This window comes from Rattus norvegicus, chromosome 19 (assembly GCF_036323735.1).
Source record: "Rattus norvegicus strain BN/NHsdMcwi chromosome 19, GRCr8, whole genome shotgun sequence".
NCBI classification, from domain to species: Eukaryota; Metazoa; Chordata; class Mammalia; order Rodentia; family Muridae; genus Rattus; species Rattus norvegicus.
Window position 1 is genome coordinate 5508148 of NC_086037.1, and position 21134 is coordinate 5529281.

A 21134-nucleotide genomic window follows, 5' to 3' on the forward strand; every position below is an offset into this window, starting at 1 on the left:
CAATAGAATAGAATCATTCTTAGTATCCTAACTAAACTTATGGTATTATCTATCTATCTATCTATCTATCTATCTATCTATCTATCTATCTATCTATCTACCTATCTGAAAACCTCCATGTAAATAATATATCCACTTTGCAAAGAAAGAAATCATTTATTTTATTTATTTACAAGTATAAAGGTAAACACCAATTTCAGAACTTAACAGAGACACGGCTTCAGGTAGGAAAAAGAGCACTCTGTCAGTTACAGGAAAAGATGAGATTTGCAAGTGCCTTTCTAGATAGTAGGAAAAGCAAACAATACACTTTGGGGTAGATCAACATGAGCTATGATCTGATACCGAAGCCTGGGGACCAGAGTGATTGTGGCTGACCACAGGGATAAGCAAACACACTGACAAATATATTTGTGTGTGTGTTCAGGAAGTATTATTGGATCTGTCTCTACCAAAGTAATTTGGTTAAGAGTTCAGAACTCTTGGGGAGAGTGAATGCCTTCCATTATTTATATTTGGACACACGCAAGGGTCTTTCCTTTTCACAATCCAAAAATTTTCCAGACCTGCTCAGCGTTAGTCACAGAGCTTGTTGAACTGTACCAGGCAACACACTGAATCATGTCCCCTATGCTCCTGAAATATCACTTTGAATTCAGTGTGCATTTACCTGTTTTGAAGCAAGCTGCTAATGGCTCTAAATTCAAGGTCAGAAATATTTTTTAATAGAAACTCTCTGGTCCCGTATGTCATTTTGCTTCCATAAAATATTGTGGCCACTAAGACCAATGGGTAATAAAAGCACAATTTCCTGTCAACCACAATAATTTGCTGAATTGAACCCTTAAGTGACTGATTTTTATTGGAAACGTCACTATCAGTGGATGTCTCCTTATTTGGGACTTTAATTCATATTGTTTACAATATCGATGATGTAATATGATTTTAATAATGACAATATGTCTGAGAATTGAGCACGTTTGTCTTCCAGAAAATGTTGACACCCTCAGAATGACATCTGGCTATAATCAGAACTGCTATTAAGTAGTGAGTGTGAATTAAAGTCAGATTGTAGGTCTTTTATCTAAAAGAAGATACTTTTTTTGTGGGGAAAATTTAAAGACTTTCTAACTTGCAAGAATTCCAGAGAGACTAAAATCTATTCATATTGCTATTTGGGTTTGAGCCAGTGGTATTATAATGAATCAGGTTGCTCAGCTGGGCATATACACTGTGGTTGGAAAATGTAAAAGTAAATTGATTTTTAACTCAATCGTTACAATCTCGTTTCATTCCTTCTAAGAAGTTTGTCCATGTAGCTGCAATTCACAACACTTATTAATTCTGATAACAGCACCTTAGCATTTTGTTGCATCTCAGAAATACCTATAAAGCAGTTTTCTGATCTTAGGACAAGAGGAGTAGGTTCTGGTGCAGAGGAGCAAGAAGATACAGATTACAGATGTCAGCCTTTATAGTCACATTTCCCTCAACGTCAACGATCACTACTGCCTGCATACACAGATCTGCATGAGATTGCAATAATTACCTGACTGGTTATTCCAGCGTTACATAGAATAGGTAGAAGTATGTGGTTATGGAATACTACTTAGCCATTTTTTTAACAAAAAGTTCATCTTCCCTAGCTGTATTCCCCAAAATCAGGTGTAGGTGTGCATTCCTGTATATGAAAGGTGATAGGCAAATATGTGAATGGCATTAAATGACTAAGAAGAGGAAGTGACTATCTACACAATTCTGCATTTTCCAGCAAATCCTGAGAAGGAACTGTGAGGAAAGTTGATCTTTTAGAACACTGTGCTCTTCTATGATAGGTCATTGTATGAGTAGCATGCACATGCAGAAGAGGTCGTTGGAAATGCAGAACCGCAGGACTCATCGGAGATCACCACGATTAGAGGCTCTAGAGTCCTCAGAGGTCCACATAACTTTTATGCAGATTAATGTTAGAGTTAATTCCATGAGAGGAATACTATACCTGACTCTTTGCTGGGCTTAACAGAGCGATGGTTAAATTTTCAATTTTTGCCAGAGTTGATTAGGGACAGCTTTAGAAACCTTGAAATTGTTCAGAATAAAGTATCTATATCATGACAGTCAGAAACCAGTGGAAGTCAGAACTTTTTTTTTTTGAGACCAGTTTCTTCTTAAAATTTTCTTACTGAAAACAAAATATTTGGTATGCCACCCTCTGTACTTCTTCACTTATCTTTTCAATAGAAATGAAATCTATCTATCTATCTACCCATCTATCTATCTATCTATCTATCTATCTATCTATCTATCTATCTATCTATCTATCTGTCTGTCTATCATCTATCTAACATCTTTGTACCTAACTATTCATTCAACTGTTTTTGAGATAGGTTTTTTTGCTATGTAGCTCTATAAGACTGGTGTTACAACTCACAGAGATCGGTCTGCTTCTGCTTCCTGAATGCTTAAAAATACATGATGCCACACCCCTGCTGGATTTCCATCCTGTTTGTTTGTTTGCTTGTTTGTTTGAGACAGTTTCTCTGTACAGCCTCGGTTCTTCTGGAACTATGTAGACCAGGCTTATCTGTAACTCAGATATCTGCCTGCCTCTGCCTCTTGAAAGTTGGGATAAAAGGTGTGTGACACTAACACCTGGATGGATTTCTATTTTAAATCACTAACAAAAGTGAGCCAATTTCATGAAAATATGGGAAATTCGAGACTACGGAGAAAAAAAGACAATGATGAAGCAGTTGAGTGTTTACAAAGCTTACAGGCAATGTTGTGGGGTCAAAGGTGGCTGAAAAGAATCTCCACTGTTTGGACTGCTTTCCTCTAGAACTATTCCACGGATTCATCAGCATCAGCCAAATTATACTTCCCTTTCCTCTGAAACTCGAGAAGTACACACTCTACCTATTATACAGAATATATACTTACTGCACAAACCTCTCACAACAATCAAACGCAACCTCTCTACAGCGTCTATAGAAAAGATGGCGAACTGTTTGATGCCTACCGTAGAGACCAGGATAAATACTAATCTGAAAATAAAGTTCGATGCTGAATTATTCAGAAGCCCTTGCTTAACTTTAGTTATTTTGCTTCCATTGATTAACTCATGTGACCTTTACACTCCTCTGAACACTTATCAATTCATAACACCTCTTCCAGGAAGAATTCAACACTGCCAGGTAGGATGTTATGCTATACCTCTATGCCTCTAGCCTTCCTAAGATTAGTCTTCTCCTAACATAGTACCTGTGCTATTTGTGTTTCGTTGTCTTTGAAGACTGTATTCTTTGCTTACTGAAGGTGGAAAGAAGAAGCTTGAACAGACTGGCTGTGCTATCCCTCTGCCTATCCAATGGTATAGGCATCAAAAATCCATATGAACGGGGGGCCATTGAAGAAAACAGAATTTTAGAATTATGTTACGTGGGCTCAAATAATGCTTCTGATTTTACTGAGGGATTTTGTAAATCGAGATATTTAATGACTCCCCCATCCTCAATTTTGCACAGCAATGCAAGGTGGAAAGTTTTACAATTTTACGATAATGAATACTATTTTTGACTATACAATCTTCTGCTATTGATGTATTTGTTCTCATTAATGAAGCTATGGCAGTATTTCAAAGGTGTAGGGGTCAGTGATGGCTTTTCATCTAATTTTGGCAGGATCGGGCCAAGGTCTCTGACAGGTTACATCCCATCCTGACTACAATTACTAATTTCAGGGCATGTACTGTCTGGTATGGATTTAAACCAGGATTAACCGTCTTATTTTAGAATCCTTCAGGAGATTCTTGTATAGTCTGACTGAAAGGACAAGAGCATGTGAGTTTATCCAAACAGCGTCAGAACACATCTGCTGGTTCTCTGGCTGCTCTGACCCTGGTTCTCTGGCTGCTTGGACCTTTTATAAACACTTGCAGAGCTAATAACCCTGAGGTCCAGAGTTCATACTACACACATGGCCGTATGAGAAGTTGTTCCCAAACCTGCCTCTGCACCTATGGATCTCACACCACAGGTGACATCGCACATGGTTTCCGAGCCTTCAGGTGCAGTCCAGCTTGCAGTGGAGCAGTATATGTTCTGAGATTAAATATATTTGTTTCCTTTGAGAGAGTTTAGGGTGAGGTGCAGGGAGGTGCCATGAGTAGAGGACCAGCCCATCCATCCCTTCCTAGCATCACCTCCATCCCTCTCTCATCTTGGCCTCTACAGCTTCCCATGCACCTTCCTGTTATATTACCTTCACCAGGATCCACTCCCAACTCCTTTTCCTGGTCCCCCCAGCATCCCCTCCCTCCTTGATCCTTTCTGCTCTCCACAGTATCAACTCTATCCTTCCTTTTCTCTACATCAGCTCTATCCTTCCCTCAACAACATCATCTACATTCATCCTGCAGTCCGCAGTCACTAGCGCCACCATGGTTCTCACCAGTGTCCCTTTCAATCTTTCTTGAGTTTTTGGGAATCACTTCCACCTTCCTTCCATCGGCTCCCCACTCAGCTTCAATCCTGTTAAACCAACATTATGTTCACACCCCAACCATCTTGTTAACTTTAGTCCATCTTTGACTTTCTCGCTTTCATCTTCCCTTCGCCCCACCTTAGTCAGCTTCGTCTTGTCTTATAGCTACACCTCTACGAGATGATTCCTGTGCTTCCACCACTTCCTGTCTACCCTCACTGAAGAATTTGTAAGGGCTCAGTCCTTGATTGGCTTCCCTACTCAGGAAGGAACCATATCCCTTCTACCACCACAATCTGGCTCAAGCAACCACATCTATTACAACATTGGAAGTATTTCCCATGGTTAGCTGCTTTTCATATGTGTTGGTTCTTAGTATAAACACTACCACTCTGTAAATTAAGGGTTATTGTGTAGCAGTTTTATAGATGTGAAGGTTGAAGTGGAGGAGAGCTCAGTATTGTATTCATCTGACATTAGTAGTAAATCGGGTAAACTAGAATTGAATCTCATACCTACTGGCCTCTAGAACATATTGTCCAGTGTACCCTAATAATACTTCAGCATAGCTCCCCACTTCTTGTCTAAGAGGAGGAAGAAGCTTGGCCTGCTCTAATCTTGTTGGGATGCTTTTTAAGTAAATGAAGACAGACAACGCATATAATAATACAAATCTTTAGTAGTGTCGTTTTCAATTTAAATGATCATATCTGGGGTCTCAATGCTCCGCAATGGAAGTGTGTATTGACTTGGGGAAGACTGTCCCTCTCTAACAGTGCAGCGATTTTAAGGGCAGGAGAGATGGTCCTTAGAAAGTCTTCTCTGGCTTGGCCTCACACTGAAAGCAATAGAAATGTCCCTATCACCCAAATAGCTGCTCCTTGCACTGATGCTCTGCGCGTTTCCGGGGTTAGGTCCTTTTTAGGTGTCAGTCCCATGTTGGGCTGTGTAGGATCATGCCGTAGGCCAACTAGTTAGTTCGGAAACCAAGGTGTTTGCAGTAGAATGCCTGTCCCTGTCAGCTGGCTCCAGGAAGGCCATTTGCCAGACCAAGCAATGTTGACGATGTCCTCGCTTTCACATTCCGAGCCAGAAGGGAGCCAGGGACCTAGAGGTGAGAGGTTTTCTATCCCATTATGAATCCCCTCAGACAAACTGTACCGGAGAGTGTCCCCAGGAATTATGTTTCCACTTAATCTAATTCAGCCAGGCTTTTCTCAGGAATCTGCAGTGAACATCATTTCTTTAAAAATAATTTTTGAGTGGGAAGAAACATATTTTGCTCTGCTGAAGGTAAGCAAAAAATGTATTTGACACCTCAGGTAATAAGGATCCTTTTTCCCCCTTTACCTCTCTCTAAATTCCTTCAATTGAAAATTGTATTTTTCCCATATTTCACTCCCAAAAGAGCTTTTCGTCATTTAAATCTCCCATTCAATGCCCCATTTACCTTAGGAGCATTGCCACAGCCTTCCGTCTAGCACACATGCTGGACATTAGAGAATTCTCTCTGGGAAAACTCTTATTAATTTTTCCCTCTTCATTATTAGCATCTTGCGTTAGTTGTGAACAGACTTTCCTGATTGTAACTGATAGGCAAAGCTATAAAACCTGTTGGAAAAAACATCCTTTCTTCATTTCTAATTTTTAAATTATGCCATTTAGTTACTGAAGGCCAGTTTCTTAAAAATGCAGCCTGACTTTCCTTAATCGAGTTCATACAGATACACAAACGGGGGAGGGAGACAGGTTGTAGATGATGTACATCTCATGTAGCACTACAGAGAATTTAAGGCTGGAGAAAGGTGGAGGAGTGCAGAGAGAGAGAGAGAGAGAGAGAGAGAGAGAGAGAGAGAGAGAGAGAGAGAGAGAGAAAGAGAGACAGAGACAGACAGAGAGAAAGACAGAGAGACAGAGAGAGAGACAGGGAAAGAGAGAGACAGAAGAGAGACAGACACAGAGACAGACATGGGGACACGGAGACACAGAGACAGAAGAAAGACTGAAAGGGAGACATACACAAAGAGAGAGACAGAGAGACAAAGATAGAAAGAGAGAGACACAGAGGCAGGCACACAGAGACACACAGGGAGAAGTGGGAAGGGAGGGAAAGAGGGAGGTAGGAGGGAGAAAGGGTGGGAAGAGGACAGAAGGAGGAAGTGTCAATTATAATGGGGAGGAATTGTCTGTTGAGAACATCACTCTTTCATTTAAACCAGGTATTGACAGAAGATACGGCTATGGGATGAAGGCTAACACCCAGATGATGCTTAGGTACAAGTGAGTTTGTTAGCTTATTTGTTCTGGTCCCTCAGGTCCACTTTTTGAACTCAAGAATTTGGGAAGTAAGTGCTCATTACAGTTCACTTTTATGTTTCTGCAAAGTCCTGATTTTGTCTTCAAACCGGTAACTATGCACCCTTATCATGCTTCCCTCTTGTTTTTGCAGGAAATTTCAATGAAAAGGAAAGTCAATGGATCGTGGTCTTGGAAAAGCTGCTTAGACATGTCTGTTTCCCGGCTCTCTGAACCCGTGGCAGAGCTGTAAGTAAGCGCTTCACAGTGCGTGATGAATTGGATGGCTTCGGACCCGAGGCAAAAAAAATAATTGTCTCATTTTCGTGCTGATTTGCTTAACTGGTGGGACCATGCCAGAAAGGCTAGCTGAGACGCTTTTGGACCTCTGGACTCCATTAATAATATTATGGATTACTCTTCCCTCTTTTGTGTACATGGCTCCGATGAATCAGGCTCACGTTTTAACTACTGGATCCCCTTTGGAACTAAGCAGGCAGAGTGAAGAAATGCGGATTTTGAACCGCTCCAAAAGAGGTTGGGTTTGGAATCAAATGTTTGTTCTGGAAGAATTTTCTGGACCTGAACCGATTCTCGTTGGCCGGGTAAGCTTCATTTTCTAGTTCCCATTTCAGGGTCTGTTCCTGGTCTTTAAATGTTTCATTTCAGGATCTCCACAGTTTGTCGTCACACTTAAATGTAAATCCTTTAGACCAGATGGATAGGGAGCTAACCTGTTGGTTTCTTTAGCAATATGAATAATCCTACAGTTTAAAACGTTCTTTTAGGAAATGTCAGTTGCTGCATCACTGTCAGCCTAGCTCACCGGTTCAAGAGACCACATGCTACTTAGGTAATGCATAAATAAGCAAACTGCATTCTCATTTACGTGAGATCTCTTTAGTCGAACCTTTCCCCTAGACGATTGTACTTGATCCTAGTACTTGAAAGTTGTAGTCAGTTTTGTCCGGTTTGAATTCCTGTCATAGCAAATGTCAAATATTATTTTGCTCTTATTTTAAGGTTGTATATCCCAGTTTTCAGGTAGATTTTCCTCTATGTTTCATTGATTGCCACTTCAGTCCTTAGAAAAAGCAAAACAGTATTTGTAGCACAAATGCTGGGCAAGGCTTGGTGCTAGCATCATAGAGCATAGTGACTAATCTTAGTCACTGCCACATGGCATCAAAGGCGTAGAAGGAAAATACTAGTTCAGTAGAGAGTACCCATGTTTGTCTGCGTGCATTACCCTCTGTGTCACATTTGTTTCGTTAGTTTTGCAACTTTTTCATGTAGACACAGGCCCGCAGCTCTCCAAAATTGTATTACAGTACTTCAAAGGCACGTGTATATCCATTTCTCAGAATAATTTGCAAGTCTTTGCCCATGTTGATATTCTGGTGAGGAGCTACAGATCTGGCAAAGTTGGGACCATTTTGCGTAGCATGTGAGAAACCCTGGGCTTGGTGGTACATAGCCATAATCCACTGAGAAGGTAGAAGCAGGAGGATCAGAAGTTCCAGGCCATAATTTACTACCAGGATACCTGCAAACCAAGTTTCCAAACAGAAAACTTTAAAAGCATTTACCTCTCAAAGTGAACTGACAGTGGCTGACATTCCTGATGAGCAATGTCCAGAAGTGAATCACATGTTCCTTTCCCAAATTCAGTGGCTAAAAAGGGAAGTAGCAGGGGACAAAATACAGACCTTCAAGACTTAATGCCTTGCACCTCCCTAAGCACTTCTGGTGCTCTCTGGTCGTATAGGACAATTGAGCCTCCTCAAGCTTGCTTTCTCAGGGGATTAAAATATTTAGTCTTGTGTCTACACAAAGGTGTGGGGATACTATGTCTTATTACACTGGGCTTCCTAGAGTCGAACATAATTACCGGGCACTGGAGATAAGCAACCGGGAGTATCCTAATAAAGCAGTCATCTTTGCTGCTGAAGAATTCACATTCGGGTCAATACTGTTTACTATGTATGAATTGCTCTTGTAAAAACATTTTGTTGACAGAGAGTTTTTGAATTTAACAATAGTTTATCATATATGCATATGACTGTGTAGTCACATATGTATATGTGTGTCTCTATATGTGCACACATAAAATATATGCACTACAACAGATTTATAACCCCCCTTTCTTAAATCAAAATGGAAAAAGAAATCCATGAAACATTTTCATAATATAAACTCTGGTAACGGAAGTGAGTCGAGTCTATTTATAGACATAATGTATCCCATTACAGTGGCTGTTCCTATATTTCACGGCAGAAATGTTAATGTAGTTGATTACAGGGCGCTGACCTGGACCCTGCTGAGGTTGTTACTTACTCTATAGTTTACGTGCTTTAATATGTTTCTAAAAATGGGCAAAGTTCAGAATTCCAAATCGCATCTAACCCCATTGGTTCTGGATATAGCCTTCCTGATTAGCTTAATCATATGTACAAATGCAAAAGCTGATGCCTAGATAAATTAATAAACCAAATTATGGATACAGCACAAGTAAATGTACTACATGAGATTAAATCACGGTGGCAGTTCCCAAGATAATAATTTCAACCATCAGACCATATTATATTTCAGTAACTGTGTACCCAAGGTTTATAATTTGCACTTGACTTTTTAGTATAGGATACAAAATCAGTACATTCATCCTCTATATTCAAATTTTCTTTAACTAGCTCTAAGGCAAGCAATTCCCATCCCATATGAAATTCTGAAGTTACATGCGTACATGCATATGGAGTTAATGGATGGATGATTCTTCCCTGCTTCTCGTAGTTACCTTGTTATGAAGGTGTATCAATTAAGACGTGCCCTGCATAATATAAATAACTGAATATGTTGCGCCCAGAAGAGCATTCTATTTTTATCTGAATAGACTAGAAGAGGCAATTAAACCGTTTTTTAAAATGTAGTATCTGATAACTGACTTCCTGTCCATTTTTAAAATGAAGTGAAAGTGACAGAGTCAAAGAGCCAGGTATTCAGGGTTTCTGTGTGACTTGCAAATCCCTGAGGTGTCTTGCTTGTTTGAATGATAGAAATGCCAATGAACCCCAGGCCTTTGAAGTAAGTAGGGTGGTCCTGAGTCTTAGTAACAGATACCGCATAGACTAAAGAAGGTAGAAGAACTAATGCATACGTTCTGCCTGCTCTTAACTATAGACAGTTCCCAAAATAATTGTTAAGTAACAATTACGTTACTTTTTAAAAGAATTTTGCTTCAAATATTTTCAATCACACATATTCCCCTTTAAAATCAAGCTGCTCCTAAAGTACGACAGCCTTAATTTGGTGCATTGTGAGCTTTTGTAAAGCTGAAATTCTCTTTCAGGTTACTGTTTCAGATTATGAGTCAGGTTGAGTGCAGACGTGATCCACATTGGGGCGCTCACTGGTGCCTTATGATTTTTTTTTATCTTTATGCACAGTCTTCCACATCTGACTCTTTAAACCACTTCACTGCAGAGTTTCTCCCCAGGAACCAGCTGAGAAGCATTAGTTACCCATGAGCCTATCTGCTCTTTAAAAGGCCCTCCTGCAAGTCACTATGTTGGGGGCCTCAACCTACTGGGTTGAGTTCAAGCTCAAGGGCAGTGCCAGCTTTTGAGCAATTGGATCTTCAGGATTGCCCCTACAGCTTTACGTTACACAGGTTCTGTTTTTACACATTGGTGGCAGCTGGATGTGCAGAAAGAACTTAACTTAGACTCTCTAGAGCTTTGAACATTGACATTGTCATTTCCTGGGTGTTAGTCCTAGGGAAATTATTTAATACTTTGAAAGATTGTACAAATAAGTATATTTGAATGTGAATGAGTTGCCAGCTGCATAATGCTTGTCATATAATAATTGTACTTAAAATGTGTTCTAGAATGTATGTGTGTGTGTGTGTGTGTGTGTGTGTGTGTGTGTGTATGTGTGTGTGTTGTGCATGGTTGTAATAGATACAGTAAATATATCTGACAAATATAAACAAGCCACACAACAACAACAAAAACACTGATAACTGTCTCCCTCAGTGAGTGTAAGACTATGGATTTGAAAAAGATCCACCTCTTTATGCAGGTTTATTATGATCTGTGTAGGGTTGATTGAGTAAGGGCTCCAGGTTCTCAGTCTGGTGTGACAGCCTAGAACCTGAAGGAGATTGCTGCAGTTAGTCAGAGGGTATCAGGCTCCTTGACCTTGTGATATCACATTGTCACATGCAAAGTCCTCACTCAAGACCTCTTTGCTGAATTGCAAACATACAATAATATATCTAAGTGTTCAATTTTGTGTTTTACTGCGTTCATAGCTATCTATCTATTGGCGTGTGACTTAAAGATGACTAATACAAAGTTATGGGCATAAAGATGACAGACCATTTCCTTAGTTAGAAAAAAGACAAGTCTTTGTATTTCCTCTTAACACAGAAAGAAGCAGAAGCCATTTTTACAGATCTTGTCTCTATCCATTTTCTATTATATATGGTTGCTCCTCCTCCATTATTTCCTGTTCTTTGCCTGTGCTATTATTTCATCCTTTCTATCATCTAACTTAGCCCCTACTATGTTTATGATTGGTCTGCTGCCAGAATTTAGGTTTTTTTAAGTGGTTCATTTGTGTCTATTATTAAATTGATCAAATGCCCTCAGTCTAGAAAACTATCTGCCTACTAAGAAATACTCAACAAAATTTCATATGAGTGCAGTCTCCCTAATGGACAGTCTCCCTGAACAATAAGGGAGCTTAAAGAAGTTATATAAGCTCGATTAGATTAATCCAAGTGGCATTTTTCAATAAAGTGGTCAATAAAATGTTTTCATGTATTTTACATATTCCTATACCAAAATGGATACTTCCCCACATGTTTCTATGTATTGATTTTAATGTCTCTTTAGAGGTAGTGAAGGAAGAATTTCTACTTCTGAAAGAGTTCTTTTTCAAAAAGGTTGCCAGATCATCTGTATAAGAAATATACTTTAAACTTTTGTCAGTGCTTTTGGTTCATTGTAGATTAAGTATGATATTTCAGAGTTTATGAAGGACAAATACCACCCTAGCCAGATCCACCCCTGATTCCAGAAGTCTGGGGAAGAAATTTTCACCTAGCATGTAGATAAGTGCAGAAAGTCACTGCCCACTCCCAGCACTGACTTTCTCTGGGAATTCTGTCAAAGAACATAACAGCTAATGAGACTCCTAAGCTAAAAATAATCTTATATTACCTGATGGTAGGAAAGAAAGGGAAAAACATACCAGTGGGTTTTGATCAAGCTTGCAACTGAGACAAAAAAATGCCCTTGTGGTAAATTGTGTATGCCTATGTTCTGATAGCCGAAGTGGCATCATCTGGAGCAGCCTCTGCAGTAAGGGAGACAGTGTAGAGAGACACCATAACTGTGTATTGAATATCTGCTTCCTACATCTGCTGAACATTCCATTGCCAGTGGAGTCTCAGCACAGAACGAACACAGATCTGTATCAGGAGGAGAATGGTTAAAAACCATTTAAATCAATGTCCTATTAAATTTAGGAAATGTTCTAAGTAATGTTATGTGGTTGTATGAGAGAAAAGAGAGGGAGGTAACCTGATCTGTAGGCACATGTCATGTTGCGAAGAAATAACCTATGAGATGCGACTCATTAAACATGTGGAAAAGGACACAGGATGAAAAAATAAAGCATTCTTGACATGGCATGCCAAAATTATGTATGAAGCACAGATAATGTCAAGAGGTCACCACTCAGTGGGAATGTTCTATGCTAGCATATCATACACAGTTGATAATCAAGAGAAAGTTCTCATGGTGTTGGACACTAAAAGTCTGAAATCAGCGTACCAGAAAAGTTGGGTTCTGGTGAGGGTTACTTTCCAGATACATACGCCCATGTTCACGGTGGACTTGGCAGGCCTTGTAGGACAACAGGGTCCTCTGGAGCCTTTTTTTAGAAGGTTATAAATTTCATTCATCAGTCACAAAAACTCCATTCTTGGCTTCCTAGTTTCTCATATAATTCTGTTATGCAGACTGTAGCTTGGGTAGGTATTACATGTCATTTAGTTATTGAGTCCACAACTGCCTTGGGCTACCCATGGGCTGGTATTACAGGTGCAAAGTACTATACTCACTAAGATGTATGACCACTGTGTGTGTGTGTGTGTGTGTGTGTGTGTGTGTGTGTGTGTGTGCGCGCGCGTGCGCGCACACGTGCACACATTCAAGGACACGCCCATGCACATTGTAGTGCTTTCAGTCTTTGTACTCTTTAGTACTGCAAAGCAAAGATTTAGGACTGGGGTCTTTATACAAAGGACAAGCAAGGATCTGTGGGAGATATGTTCAATTTTAATTCAGCTCCACTCTCAAGTAGGTTCAAAATATACCCGGTCACCGATGCCTTAGCTATAAATGCTCACAGATGGGGAAATGTAACCATCTTTTGGTTTTCACCCTGTGTTGCTGTGTTGCTACAGCCCTTTTTCTGTGGCCCCTATGACCCTTCTTTTCTCATATTGCTTTATTTTTGAACAAAGGTAGCTGGCAGTCAGGTGGCCAGGTGGCCAGCGTTCTTCTATGCTAAATCTTTCTCTTACATAAACTCCTGTGCTGTCTCTCCTCCCTGTTTCCCTGTTTCCCTCCTACCTGGGTTTCTGATGTGTTCCTTATTTGGATGTAAATCTCTCACTGGTGATGCCTCTTCTATCTATTTATAATCCTCTTCCTCCAAGGCACTGACTCATTTCTCTCTTTAAATTTGACCTTCTAACCTTCTCTCTTCCCTGTAACTTGGCAATCGTTTGGGTGGCACTTAGTATGAAGGACATGGGATGCCAAGTAATTACACTATATTACAGTTTACGGTGTCAGCGGCCAGTAGGAAAATTGCACTTGACATGCCATTATTTTTGCCAGGCCTTTGCATGTTAAGAGCACTGGGCGACTCAGCCACAGCCAAATTGTATCTTTGGCCTTGCAAGAACAATTCACTGTCAGTTCTGTGAGGCTTCTGCCTACTCTGACAGAGCCCTGTGCACCAATATTTTGGCAAAATGCAAGTCAGAATTGTGTGTCTCAATCTGGCCAAACAACAAGCGTTGCTTGCCTTTTGCTCAGTGTCCTGACTTGAAAATAACAGGCAGCTCAGAGTAGTTGGATGTCATTTGATGGCGGCATAAATAAAAGTTACACTCTCAGTCCTCAAAATTCACCAATGCACAAACAAGTGGACACATAGTCATATCTACACAGGCACACTAATATCGATACATGCATGCTCCTAAAAGAACATGATGAAAACTCACATGTGCACATTCAGGATAAACTGGGTTTATTATGGAAGAAAATCTTAGGCATCTTCTAGGTTATTATTCCTGAAACCTCACACTTTCGCATTCTTTCTTACATTCTTTAAAAAGGGTCCGGGTGACAGAAACTTTAATATTTGCGCAAATATTCTAAGGTTCTGCAGTTTTATTCTTATAAAATAAAATAATTATGTTGCTACATTACTCAAAAGCTACTGTAGCATTTGTGCTAATGCACTCAAATAAAATAATTTGTACTTTATTGATTCTGTGCTGGTATAGGTGTGATATTTGCCCTTTCAGAAATGAGCAAGAGATGTCATATACATATTTCGTGTTTGCTAAATGATTTTGAGAAGACATAAAGAAAAAACAAAATTGCATTTTCTCATATTTTAAATTTGTCCATTATTTATACTGTACCATTCCATACGAATTATAATATGAAACAAACTGGGATGCTTATGTTATGTCCTAACACTACAGGGAAAACAATAGAAGCGTTGCAAATAAATTGTTCACTTCCCTTCAAAATACAGACATGCTAAAAGTCAGAGGTAAACTTAGGTTTACTTCTGTAGATAATCTAAGCAAAAAAAAAAATCAACCCAGACTTATAATAACAATTCTTGTATATTTCATCATCCATTTGAGGGTTATTTCATTTATCCTTATGTGTTATCTAATTAAAACAACAGTATATCCTTATGGGTAAAATAATCAGACTATGTAATTCGTTTTTATAAATACAGAACAAAAGGTATCCTGCATTTAGAATAGAGAATCAATTCCTATTATTTTCATGGATGAACTAAAACCCATAGGAATATTGCATGTGGACTCAAGGGCTAAATAACTAGAGGTTTATTTACATAACAGAGTGGAATGAAAACTCAAGAATGACACATTTAGAACATGTGCCAAAGTCACAATTGTCAAAAACGATGAGTAAAATGTGCAAAGAATTGAATCGTAATATGCATGTGTGATACAAAGTGCCTGACATGTATTTTACTATGAAAATACTTATTTGCATACTCATGTGAAATGTATCTATTCAAAGATTGAATGTACATGTGTGTTCTAGCACTTACTATCCTAATAATCTGTTCACCCACCCGGCAGTTGCCTATCCTTCTTCTCATCTTCTGTGACCCCTGAACAAGACCTAGACACTGGCAGTACTCTTGATTTTTTGTCATAGTTTAAGAGAATGCTAATCACTACCTGTTATTTGTATAAAGGTACTTACCAAATTGAAAACAACCCAAGCTCATAAAAACTCCAAATACATAATGAGAAAGTGCCATCCAGGCAAGCTTCCTTACGCAAAGTGAAGAATTAATTCTTGACACTGATTCGGATTAATAAGTAAACCTCCAGGCAAGAAAGATGGTCTGCTGTAATCAATCTTCATTTCCAGTATGTATGGCCAGATTATCACTTAGTTTACAAAATAGTTTTCTGTGTTTTATTTTCATAATGCTCTTTATTCTATTAAAAGCCACAAAGTTCCTGAAAATAAATGGCAATGGTGTTCAGCTCAATTTTTAAGAGCCTCAGAGTGCTATCCATCCATAATAAATTCTTAGAAATCTTATTTCATTTGAAAATAAGTTTATAAATAAATCTTGCATAGAAAGTGAAGGACTACACCTATCTTACACACTTGGCTGGCAAGTGGTGAATCTCATCAATTAATCAATTCCTGTGCTAAACATATTTAATCAGTTCATGCAACAAGGAAGAAAGAACATTCGTTGTGTCTGCACTGCTGCAGACATAGTAAATGACTTCCATTACTGTGGAACAGACCAATTATTAAGCGGATGTAAAGGCTTTATATACGGTCCTTAAGTAGGGAATTACCTTATAAGTCTTTGGGTAGTATAGTCCATTTACATGCTCTTTTAAACATTTCAAAAAACAAGAATTACTTGTAAATATTAGTTATAGAATTATACTATTTAAGGAAGGTCAGGCTGCTCCAGAGTTTCCAAGGTCTTATTTTGCCTGGCTATGCATGTTTCCTAGAAGGTGGTATTTTGCTTATACTGTAGTATACTTTATCTGTTTATGTCATTTAAATTCAACCCCACATCTCTAGCATAGTCCACTCATGTCCTCACGTCTTCATATATTTTGAAATAAAGGTGATTTTGTCAAAAGACAAAGATCTGAATGTTCAGTAAAGATGTGGGAATGTTCTTTGGATAAGCTCTCACTTTCCCTCCGGAGGTTACAAAACATTCAGAAACTTTTAGATGCTATAACCTGGAAAAGAAATATGATAGCCCGCATTCTTATGGCTCACTATGAGCTCTTCAAGTCCCCAGCAATGACAATGCCTGGGAGCTTGTAAGAGTTGAAGAGTCTCATTCAACAGTATATAACCTGGTTTAGTGAATCAAGTCTGCATTTTCCCCATATCCCCAGGCCTTTTCTGAGCACATGAGAGCATTAAGTATTTAAATATATTTCATATTTAACCAATAAAACATTTAGTTATAAATTCCAAACCAATACATGTAAATATTGCAAAAATGTTAAAAAGGACATAGTTTTCAGTAAGTTCACCAATTGTCATTCAACTCCACAATAGCCTAAATAATGATTTTTGCCACTTATTTGTTAAGTAATTTATTTATAATTATTTATATACATTTGCTCCTGACATTGAGACTGATGTCTACATGAAAAGGAATAGTCACAGAGACGATGTTCGAAAAGCTTCAAGGGACGATTCCGGAGCAAATAGGTGCTTATCTCGTTTGAACCCATGTGGTAGGTGGAAGGCAAAACAGGACTCCTTCCTCTGGCATTGGTCTTGTATGGGCAGTCAAAGAAGAGATTCACTCTGCCCTTTACTTCTCTTCCCACACCATGTGTTAATGGTGCCTGTTTCCTTCTCAGAGCCATGGACTCCATTCCTTTCTGTCTGTATTTACCAGAGTTCTGCAGATGTGCTCTGGAAACTACAGAGGATCAAATGTCACTGGGCTTCAGTGGAGACAATAGCAGAATCCAAATGAGCTTGCTCAGAAAAGCCTGGAAATATTGGGAAAGAACAGGGACTAAAACACGGGGTACATATTTCTATTTCTTTCTAATCTCAGAAAAAATGATCGGCTCTGTGGCATAGACAGTTTTTTGGTATGAATATCATTGTGTTGAATATGGAATCCACATCATGGTTCAGAGATATTAAAGAGGGGAAGAAAAACCAGTTTTTTTTTAAGTCACCAGGTAAGCAGATAGTATTTTTGAGAGGGTTTACACTGTGACATTTTTATCAAGTTTGCTGGTCAAGTCTCACAGCAAGCCATCGGGAAATGTACTATGTACTCACTACCGTGTTAGGAGTCACTGACAAGAAGAGTTAAAGCCATTAGAACGCACTTGTTTGACAAACAATAACTGGATGATAAAGCCAGAGTCAAATCTGGGCAGGGCACATCAAAGCTTTCTTTGGTAACCATGGTAACATTACATCACCTGAATCTTAAGTGGTAAGTCCTTAATGTCCTAGGGTGAGACTCCCAATATGCAGATGAGGAAAGTGAGACCACTCATGAATACCAAGATATAGTCCCATGATTAGAATATAGTGGTTTGGTAGTAGTTTAGCACATATTAGAGATGTTTGAGCTGCAAAGCTTAAGTGAGAAAATATGTGCTTGGGGCATCTGCATGTGGTGACTGCATTATTTTCTTTATAGGGAGACAATGTTCCTGCAGTCTAGGCCCAGGAAGGAATGCTCTCATATTCACAGTGAGTTGTAGGCTGTTTTCTAAATAGAGGAGGGCTAGCACAGTATTTATCTCCTTTTACATACTCATTTTAAAACATGTGGTAAACCAGGCATGCTGATGCACATGTATAATCTTGATCAGATAAAACTTTAAGACAAGCCTGGGTGAGCAGGGGGATCCTTATATCAGCAAAGCATGTGTAGAGGCTAAGAATAGGGCACACTAGTTAATGTGTTTCCTGCACCAGCCTGAGAACCTGACTAAAGATCATCGGGACTCACATAAAGCCAGATGTGGTGCTAGGGCCGCCCTGTAACCTCAGCAGTCCTACAGTGAGAAGGAAGATGAGATAGGGCAATCCCAGAAAACTTGGAGCACAGCTAGCTTGGCAAAGGTATTCACATGCAAACAAAATAACTTTTCAAACACGGTGTTTGCTGTACTCTGACCTTCATAGGCGTGCCATGACATGCACATAGCAGCACTTACACATATGAATATGCACAGACACACATATTTTTAAAAGCTCCTATATCATTTTTTACACTTATGCACTATTGATCAGTCATCTACATGTAATCTGATTGTATTACTGGTTATCGTGCCTGCAAGTATATAATTGTTCCTGCCTCATGAAATAAGAGGAAAAGGCATGGAGAATGCATTAGTTGGTGAATATTTTGTTGACGTTTAAGGCACCGTGCTATTTCTTTTAAATATATTTGCAGGTTCCTACTGTCTATCTACTTATGAGAATTAAGATTTCCTAATTCAGCCACTTTTCAGTGATCTGAGTGAGGATAGTTAAAATGGTTTTTCCGAGCCTGGTGTGATTCTTAACTCCCCCAAAGCTGAGGCATTAAATTACTCACTAAAGTCTTTGGTAAGAAGTGTGCAATTTTCTAGGTTTTCCTTAAAGCGGGAATTGCCAGAACAGCAGAAAGTAACATATAATGGTTGAGGGGAAGGAAACATAAAATCCTGTCCACATAGACAGGATCTAAAAGAAGACAAAGTGCTTGTACCCTCAAGTTGCCTGAACTAATTGTGCTAATGCTGAATAATTCAGTAACAGTCCCCTGGATGCTGGAATCTGAGCTGCTGGGCTGTATTGCCCAGGCTGCAGAGGTGGGGAGAGCAATTCATTGCTCTCTGCAGTGACTTCTGGTGGCCATTTGTAACTCTGTGCAGCTGTGTTTTTTCTGTGCCTTTCTTGTTCACTTGTTCTGTTCCTCTTCTTGCTTTTCAACCCTGAACATAACGGCACTCCTCTGGGTGTCCCGGTCATGCTCTTTGCAGCTGGTACACTTTATCCACTGGGTCCACCAAGAAGAAACATCTCATGCCTTTAGACATGTCTCCAAGGAAAAGTAATTTGGGAAAAGAGCAAACATGGCTATTAAAATTGACCAAATCCAATATCTCCTCAAAGCAAGTCAGACTCCCCAGTTACCCGAAGGCCTTATTTAGAATGTGGCAGGGTTATTTATAGTGAAGTCTTTCTTCACCTTTCCTTTTATGTGCTTCTGTGAGCCTAAGTCTTTACGTGATTTTCTCATTGCTATAGTCTGACTTATGAATGTGTGTTTGTGTATGTATGTATGTGTGCGTGTTTTTGTGTGTCCATATGTATATGTTTGTGTTTCTCTCTGTGTATGTGTGCATATGTGTGTGTTTTTGTATGTATGTGTATTTGTGTATATGTGTGTATGGATGTGTGAGAGCATGTGTGTTTGTTTAAGAGTATATGTGTTTGTGCATGTGTGTCCTTGGAGAGTGTGTGTATGTGTGTGTGTGTGTGTGTGTGTGTGTGTGAGAGAGAGAGAGAGAGAGAGAGAGAGAGAGAGAGAGAGAGAGAATGCACACATGGGGAAATGCATGTGTGTGTTAATTGCAGGGCAACAGAACATTGGCAAGCGCTCATCTTTTGGTTTCATTTCTGCTTTTGCAAGAGCTTTGTATAATCAGCCTTGTGAAGTTTGTCGTTGTTGTTGTTGTTGTTGCTTTTTTCAAAAACTGTTTCATGTTTAGTATGACTCGTCTCCTTGTTCAAGGCCATTGTATCTCATAAATTCTTTCTACCTTTTCTGTCATTAGAGTCTTAAGCTAATGTTCTGAGTATTTTAAATAGCCATTTCCAAATTCAGGATACCACTTAGATTAGCATTCATTATTTAGTATTTAAATAATCCCATCTTTTCCCCCCCAATTCATCCTTTGACTGAAAGATAGCAGAAGGAAGAAACTGAATTATGAAGCAGTGAGCATGAAGACATGGGTGCTTCAGCACATCCCATGACTGTATCCATGCAAGGAATATGAAGCATGGAATGAAATCTAAACACAAAGAGCAAAAAGGATGCGGTAAATACACAGTGAGACTGAATGCTGGAAATGCTGTACTTTCTCCAAGGAATTGATATTTAAACATGTACAATGTGTGGCTCATGTGTTTCATGCATGTCAGGATAGGTGCGAAGGTATTTCAGGATGTGTGTAGATGATAGAGTCCTGTGACAATGTCATAACAGTTGTTATGGCAACTTTACACAGGTAAGAATGATCTGAGAAGAGGGAGGCAAAATTGGGAAAATGCTGCCACTGGATTGGTCTTTGGGCAAGTCTGTGGGTAATTTTCTTGATTGATGACAGATTTGGAAGGGCCCAGATCACTGAAGGTGGTGTAACTTCATGGCTGTGCTATAAGAAAGCAGACTGAGCAAGCCATTGGGAGCAAAAGGTTAAACAACATTATCCTAGGGCCTCTGCACCAGCTAAGGCATAAAATTCCTGCACTGACTCCCTTCCATGATGGCCCTTTACCTGTAAAAGTAAATGAAACCAACCTTACCCTCCAGATGTTGAAGTTGATTTTCATCTCAGGTATTTAATCACATCAATAGAAACCTTAACTAAGGCATGCCAGAGTATAATGAGAAAGGAGAAAAGGAGCAGAAGGCAACTGGAGTGATCAATATTTACATGGAAATACAGAAAAAAGGTAAGGATTGAAAATGATAAGAACTGGAAAGTGGTAAAAAAAAAACACAGGCAAGAGGAAGGTCAAGCTAAATAAAGGCTATGTGTGAGATTGTGGAGAAGGGAGGAGAGAAGGGAAAGAGAAATAGAGGAGGAGAGAGGGAGGCAGTTGTTGTGGTGGAGGAGAGGTATATTGGCTGAATTTGAGGAGGACTGTTGTGTCTCACCAAATGGAGTCTTCTCCGATTTACTCCGTGAACAGATGTGTGTAAATGGGCTAATAGTTAACACATACATAAGAGGTAGTTCTGACCATACA

General features: G+C 39.3%; 1 protein-coding gene and 1 long non-coding RNA gene across 8 annotated transcripts in view; both read left to right on the plus strand.

Moving 5' to 3' along the window:
* The window catches only part of Cdh8 (cadherin 8), a 407399-nt gene that overhangs the window by 13596 nt on the left and 372669 nt on the right, over nt 1–21134 (plus strand). For all 7 annotated transcript variants that reach the window (XM_017601380.3, XM_017601378.3, XM_017601377.3 and 4 more), the window contains exon 2: nt 6932–7382. In XM_017601380.3, coding sequence (XP_017456869.1) covers nt 7131–7382 — 252 coding nt within the window. In that variant the 5' untranslated portion in view covers nt 6932–7130. The remainder of the gene's footprint in view (nt 1–6931; nt 7383–21134) is intronic.
* LOC120098600 (uncharacterized) overlaps nt 7389–21134 on the plus strand; it is a 64437-nt gene continuing 50691 nt past the window's right edge. The window contains exon 1 of the long non-coding RNA XR_005496969.2: nt 7389–20837. This is a non-coding gene — a long non-coding RNA (uncharacterized LOC120098600). The remainder of the gene's footprint in view (nt 20838–21134) is intronic.